Source organism: Triticum aestivum, chromosome 5A, assembly GCF_018294505.1.
Source record: "Triticum aestivum cultivar Chinese Spring chromosome 5A, IWGSC CS RefSeq v2.1, whole genome shotgun sequence".
Classification (NCBI taxonomy): Eukaryota; Viridiplantae; Streptophyta; class Magnoliopsida; order Poales; family Poaceae; genus Triticum; species Triticum aestivum.
In genome coordinates, this window is record NC_057806.1 from 694,120,112 (window position 1) to 694,127,766 (window position 7,655).

At 49.1% G+C, this 7,655-nt stretch overlaps 1 protein-coding gene across 1 annotated transcript; it reads left to right on the forward strand.

Moving 5' to 3' along the window:
* The first annotated feature begins 3,334 nt into the window (after window positions 1-3,334).
* Window positions 3,335-4,189, forward strand: LOC123106078 (putative lipid-binding protein AIR1B). Its single transcript, XM_044528282.1, has one exon. The coding sequence runs from the start codon at window positions 3,414-3,416 to the stop codon at window positions 3,861-3,863; it is 450 nt and encodes a 149-aa protein (XP_044384217.1). The 5' UTR covers window positions 3,335-3,413; the 3' UTR covers window positions 3,864-4,189.
* The last annotated feature ends 3,466 nt before the right edge of the window (window positions 4,190-7,655 follow it).

The window sequence follows — 7,655 nt, forward strand, 5'->3', positions numbered from 1 at the left end:
AGTGCTTTCTAATGAGGATTCCCTCTTGATAGTACGGGTTCCCTACGACCAAAGAGAATAAAAGCGTAGAGGACACGTCTTCAATCTTTTCCTACGAGAGGCAATAGCAATCCGATGTAAGCCTAAGCATCGAGAACCTGAAACGTATAGCACACGATTAGACCAACAAAGGGTTGTCATCATCATTCAAAACATAAAGTAGGGAAATGCCCTTTCACTTGCCTCGTTCGATATCGCGATCTCTCCACAGTCGCTAAAGATCGGTCCATTGCAACCACAACCATCTGGTTTGCAGGGCATGGTTCAGCCAGCACAGATTCAGGATCCCAAGTCCACCGGTCCACTTGGGTGCACATACCTGGCTCCATGCCACTGAACATTTACCACCATTGGTCTCTCTCTTAGCGCACCACACGAATTCTCTACATATCTTTTCCAGGGCCATCAGTATCTTGGACGGCAACTCCAGGGCCATGAGCGCATGGATAGGGATTGCGCATAGCACGTATTGGATCAATAGAAGCCTCCCGCTTTTAGGAAGTGATGCGCCACGCCACGTAGGTAACTTATTCGCTAGCTGGTCCACCGGATATTGGAATTGGGCTGCAGAGAGCCTGCGAATGTTTAACGGTAGCCCTAGGTACTTACATGGGAATGCCTCGATCTTGCAGCCCACCAAGTCATGCGTCAGCTCCACCTCCTCTGCTGAGCATACTGTTTTGAAAGTTAATTCTTAGGCTCGATGCAACCCTGAAAGCCTCGAGGGTTTCAACACAAGTCGTCAGTTCCACCTGTCGCGGCTTGAGGAACAACATGACATTGTTCGCGTATATCGATAAGCGTTGATGCAGGCCTCTGTTAGCCAAAGCCTCAAAAAATCATGCCGATGCCGCCCTTGAGAACATGTGATGGAGGACTTCTATCACTAAGATGAAAATCATAGGCGACAAAGGGTCGCCCTGCCTTAATCCACTTCTTGGTGAGATTGGCCTCCCCAGGACTCCATTGATGAGAACCCTTGTGGAAGAAGTATGAAGCAATCCGCAGATCCAGTCCACCCATCTTGAGCTAAAACCCATCTTGGAGAGGACCTCGATGATGGAAGACCATTGCACCATGTCAGAAAGCTTTAGAGATGTCTAGCTTCATCATGATTGTAGGGACCCTAAGAGCATGTAGACGCCGTGTTGTGCCTTGCACCATCATGAAGTTGTTATGTATGGATCTCCCTCGCACGAACGCGCTCTGGTGTAGACCTATCAATGCTGGCAGCTCCTCAGCAAGACGTGTTCCTCTCCATTCAGTGGATCTTAATTAAGAGTAAACATAGCTGCGTTTTACTTATGCTGTTGAAATGTTCTACCAGGATTATGGGCTACAAATGAAACTGCTCAAGGTGTTGTGCTAAGTGCCACGGTGCAGCTAATATCTTTTGTTGATTTCTGTTACAAGCATGCATGCGTGCATGGAACATGAAACATTGGTTTTCACTTGAACTCTTTTAGTAGTCTCAAAAGTGGCTTTCGCCCTACTTTATATATAAAGCAATGAAAACAAGATACTGTTAGTAGTCTAGGCTTCGTGCCTTCCAAATGCATAGCTAAACCTCCACTAGGGATCTACACATATCTCTTGCGTAAAACTCTGATGAGAGCACTGATTTTGTTAAAATTTAAATACACCTTCCCTGTAACTCACAAGGAAGGTATATCATACAAAGCTGTACTGCAAAGCAATCTTGAGTACAACTTGTCTCTTTCATCCATCTGCAGGGTCACATGGTACTGTGGTCATATCATTTGGATGTTACTAGGACACTTCCCCTCCATGTATGCTAGTAGTAACATGGTATGCCGCATTGATGGGACGTAAAAAGTCGCAGCATGGTCCGATACTTTTGAGCCATTGGCATTCTTTCGCTGGCACGTCAACTCGGAACTTTCTGTAATTTGTTTTACCTACTTGTCGCAATGAAAAATCTTCCAGAAGCTTTTGAATTCCGGTAGCTGTTTTTTTTTCGGATGCCGGTAGCTGTTTGTTCACTAGCTGACTAAAGGCTATCATGCATACGGGTCCTTGGAGCTTGGCTCGTAGGAGGATTACCGGCCAGTCCATTTCAATTCACCTGTGGTAGTCGTCCAGCAAGCTGGCGCCTCGATCTTCACCGACGACAATAAGTCGACGACTCACGAGCTGGCGCCTCCCTGCGAGCAGTGCTGCAAACAAATGTTGAGGGACATTCTGAGCCAAATGATGTGCAATGGCTGTAGATGGAGCGGCGCTGCTTGCGTTTCTGAATGAAAACGATGTGACGGGCGCAATAATACGGGCGACGGTGTCAGCTGGGGCGGGTGTGCGGTTTGGCTCGGCGTCTGCGGGTCGCTGTGTAACGTGCCCTGGCAATGGGTTGGTTTCGGAGCTTAGCTGAGGCTGCGACGCAAGTGGTCGCTGTGGGCATGATGAGACCAAAAGCGCCATTGATTTGCCCTTGGTATCATCCATCCCTGCTCGCTCGATGCGTGTGCTTACAAAAACACGTACAGCTGGTCCATGGAACCCGATGCGTTGGTCGATTTGGCCCTTTGTAGCTAGGGCTAGGGCTTTGGTCTCTTGCAATCGGCAGCTAGCTGACTAGCCCTGCTTGGCTTGGCTTGTGTAACAAACTACCAACTGGCCGGGTCAGCCAGCCAGCCAGTCTTAGGCACATCATGCAGAGGAAGCTAGCGAGCTCTGCTTAGCTGGGCACATGCATGCATGGTGCACCATCCGGGTATGCATTATCACTCTGACTAGCTTAATCAGGGTGTTGCTGCACTCTGGTAAGCTCACATCTCTGCGCGTCAACTGTTAATACATAATATGCATAGCATATGTGCCTAATTCCATCTGAGCGACAACTTATTCCGGACGGAGGAAGTATGCTGTTACAGCTTGTGCTTAGACTTCATGACAACCGAAATGACTTCTGTTAAGGCTTTAGCTAGGTTTGAGAATCAATCTCTGGACGGACACCATCATGCATCGGCGTATTACTGCTGAAGTACTTGGTACATTGACAGATACGTCCTGAGCTAGCTAAAGGTTTGAGACAAACCAAAGAGGTTACACATATGGACGATGCGATGTGAGCCACGTATTCCTGTCCTTCACTAGGCTCCAACGGGGCTCTTAATGTGCCAGCTAGGAGAGGTGCGACCCCCTCCTTCACATGCATGTATGCATGCATGGCCCATGCAGTGCAGGGTACCCTACACCGGCCGTCACCAACCAAATCACATGCGTGATACACACATACACGCCGTCTCCGGCCGGTCTATATAAACCACCCACACCTTGCTAGCTTCCTTCATTAGACACACTTAAACCCTCCTAGCTCACTCTCACCAGCAGTACCTACTAGCTAGCCGGCAGCAATGGCGTCCAGGACCTTCTCGGCGGCGTGCCTGCTGGCGCTGCTGGTGGCCAACACGTTCCTCGCCGGCGATGCCTGCGGCAGCTGCAAGCACCAAACCCCGCCGCCGGCCTCCCCATCCCCGCCCCCACCATCGCCGTCTACGACGCCGTGCCCACCTCCTTCGTCAGGCGGCGGCGGCGGCACGTCGTGCCCCACGGACACACTGAAGCTGGGCGCCTGCGCCAACGTGCTGGGCCTGGTGAACGTGGGCGTCGGCAAGCCCCCCAGCGGCGGCGGCGACAAGTGCTGCAGCCTCCTCGGCGGCCTGGCCGACCTCGAGGCCGCCGTGTGCCTCTGCACCGCGCTCAAGGCCAACGTCCTCGGCATCGTCCTCAACATCCCCGTCAAGCTCAGCCTCCTCCTCAACTACTGCGGCAAGACCGCCCCCAAGGGCTTCCAGTGCGCTTAGTTCATCAGTTACACTCCAGCAAATCGTCCATCACTCAGCGCATGCATGCATCGTCAGTGCATGTATGCATGTATGTTATTTTAGTTGTTCATTCCAAATTTGATTTCATCATGCAATAATCGGTCGGTTGTTAAGTAGTTCTTCTTGCGTGTGTTAATTTATATGCACTGCTTTGGCGAGATTAATTTGTCCTAGTTTGGCTGTGTACTACAAGAGATAAATACGATTGGGCGCGCGCGTGCGTGTGCTTGAACAGTAATTTCATTAAGCATGTGTAATACTTGTGTATTTGTTTGATGAAATGTAATTTGCAGAATATTCATTCATTCGTACCTTGCTCGCTTTTTCATAATCCATGCGTGTACTTTACTTAGTACTACTATAACACAAGCTAATTTCATTTCTTGTCTAAATTTGAAGCTGATTTCATCGTTTTTTGGAACAATACAATGAGCTTGGTTGATGTAAGTGTATGCACATTGCGATGTTGAATGGTCCTGGCTTATGTCCAACAAAATATAGTGTATGTGCAGTAGGGTATCAGCTAGTATGTAGCCATGCAAGTGCCAAGGTGTGATTCCGCGGTTTTTTTTTTTGAGAAATAGTTTTCTAGGAACATTTTTTAGAAATAGTCATGATTCATTGTTTTCCATGGAAAGCAGATGGGGTAGCAGTATACCAGGCCATCTGTCGGGCCGGGCGGGGCTTCGGGCCGGGCCTACCAAAGCCCGATGCAAAAAACCAGGCCGAGCCCGGCCCGGCCGTCAGGCCTAAAAATCGGGCCCGAGCCCAGCCCATCACGCTAAAAGACCGTCGGGCCTTGGGCCACAGGCCGGGCCTCTTCCTTAAATGGTGAAAACGACGGGCCTGGGCCTGGCCTGGCCCAGCCGCCGGGCTCAAAATCTAGGCCCGGGCCTAGCCCGGCCCATGCCCGGCCTGTGGGCACTGGTAGAAAAAGAGGCTTCCGTCCAGCCCCATTAGTCGCGAAACTGTAGGAACCGCGACTAATGAAGTCTTTAGTCGCGGTTCGGCAGACGAACCGCGACCAAAGGCCTGGGCCCAGGGCGCTCGGTGGCCAGCTGGTGCACGTGAGGGGCTTTAGTCGCGGTTGGCCAGGCCAACCGCGACTAAAGGTGCGCAAAGGCCTTTAGTCACGGTTGGCCAGGCCAACCGCGACTAAAGCTCCTCCCCTATATATACCAGTTCAGCACGCTCACTTAGCCATTTGGTGCCACTTCTCTTCACAAGCTTCACAAGGGGGTGTAGCTAGGTTTGCTTTTGGTTCCTCTTATGCACACAAGGTGTTTGATGAAATGCCCTAAGAGGGTGAAACAAACATGATATGAAGTGTTGGAGCCACACTTGAGGTTCCTCATTTATTTTTTCCTCCTCGATCGCGGTTAGCAACTTGAACCTTTCATGCATGTGTGTCATTGATAAAATATGCATGTGTGCAGTTCATTGTTTAATTTATATTGTTTGTAGCTAGTTAGTTTAACAAATGCATGATGGTTAATTATATATTTTATATTATAATAATGCAGATGAATCGGCAATGGATGTACGGTAACCGACTCTCCGACGAGTTCACTACGGGTTTGAAAGATTTCCTCGTAGTGGCTAATGCGAACAAGCAGGGGGGTTTTGTTATCTGTCCATGTGTTATCTGTAAGAATCAGAAGGGTTACTCTTCCTCAAGAGATGTTCACATGCATCTGCTTCGGCACGGTTTCATGCCAAGCTATAATTGTTGGACCAAGCATGGAGAAAGAGGGGTTATAATGGAAGAAGATGAAGAAGGGGATGATTTCATCGATGAAAGCTATCTTGCTCATTTCGGTGATACTTTCATGGAGGATGCTGAAGGTGAAGGGGAAGGTGAAGAAGAGGCACGTGATGATCCCGTTGATGATCTTGGTCGGACCATTGCTGATGCACGGAGACGCTGCGAAACTGAAAAGGAGAGGGAGAATTTGGATCGCATGTTAGAGGATCACAGAAAGGCGCTGTACCCCGGATGCGATGATGGTCTGAAAAAGCTGGGCTGCACACTGGATTTGCTGAAATGGAAGGCAGAGGCAGGTGTAGCTGACTCGACATTTGAAAACTTGCTGAAAATGTTGAAGAATATGTTTCCAAAGGATAACGAGTTGCCTGCCAGTACGTACGAAGCAAAGAAGGTTGTCTGCCCTCTAGGTTTAGAGGTTCTGAAGATACATGCATGCATCAACGACTGCATCCTCTACCGCGGTGAATACGAGAATTTGAATGAATGCCCGGTATGCACTGCATTGCGTTATAAGATCAGAGGCGATGACCCTGGTGACGATGTTGAGGGCCAGAAACCCAGGAAGAGGGTTCCCGCCAAGGTGATGTGGTATGCTCCTATAATACCACGGTTGAAACGTCTGTTCAGGAACAAAGAGCATGCCAAGTTGTTGCGATGGCACAAAGAGGACCGTAAGTCGGACGGGGAGTTGAGACACACCGCAGATGGAACGCAATGGAGAAAGATCGACAGATGGTTCAAAGATTTTGCAGCTGACACAAGGAACATAAGATTTGCTCTAAGTACGGATGGCATGAATCCTTTTGGCGAGCAGAGCTCCAGCCATAGCACCTGGCCCGTGACTCTATGCATCTACAACCTTCCTCCTTGGTTGTGCATGAAGCGGAAGTTCATTATGATGCCAGTGCTCATCCAAGGTCCGAAGCAACCCGGCAACGACATCGATGTGTACCTAAGGCCATTAGTTGATGAACTTTTACAGCTGTGGGGTGGTGTCCGTGTGTGGGATGAGCACAAACAAGAGGAATTTGACCTACGAGCGTTGCTTTTCGTAACCATCAATGATTGGCCTGCTCTTAGTAACCTTTCGGGACTGTCAAATAAGGGATACAATGCATGCACGCACTGCTTACATGAGACTGAAAGTGTACATTTGCCAAATTGTAAGAAGAACGTGTACCTTGGGCATCGTCGATTTCTTCCGAAAATTCATCCAGTAAGAAAGAAAGGCAAGCATTACAACGGCAAGGCAGATCACCGGCCGAAGCCTGCGGAATGCACTGGTGCTGAGGTATTTGATATGGTCAAGGATTTGAAAGTCATCTTTGGAAAGGGTCCTGGCGGACAATCAGTTCCGAAGGGAGCTGACGGGCACACAGCCATGTGGAAGAAGAAATCTATATTCTGGGAGCTAGAATATTGGAAAGTCCTAGATGTCCGCTCTGCAATCGACGTGATGCACGTTACGAAGAATATTTGCGTGAACCTCCTAAGCTTCTTGGGCCTGTATGGGAAGACAAATGATACAAAGGAAGCACGGCAGGACCAGCAACGTTTGAAAGACCCTGATGACCGGCATCCGGAATGGTTTCAAGGTCGTGCCAGCTACGCTCTGACCAAAGAAGAGAAGGTCATCTTTTTTGAATGCCTGAGCAGTATGAAGGTCCCGTCTGGATTCTCGTCCAATATAAAGGGAATAATAAACATGGCGGAGAAAAAGTTCCAAAACCTGAAGTCTCACGACTGCCACGTGATTATGACGCAATTGCTTCCGATTGCTTTGAGGGGGCTCCTGCCGGAAAATGTTCGAGTAGCCATTGTGAAGCTATGTGCATTCCTCAATGCAATCTCTCAGAAGGTAATCAATCCAGAAGTTCTACCACGGTTACAGAACGATGTGATCCAATGTCTTGTCAGTTTCGAGTTGGTGTTCCCGCCATCCTTCTTCAATATTATGACGCACCTCCTGGTTCACCTAGTCGAAGAGATTTTCGTTCTCGGTC

Excerpts from the sequence above, each read along its gene's own strand:
- LOC123106078 (XM_044528282.1), top strand. The coding sequence starts at position 3,414 with ATGGCGTCCAGGACCTTCTCGGCGGCGTGCCTGCTGGCGCTGCTGGTG.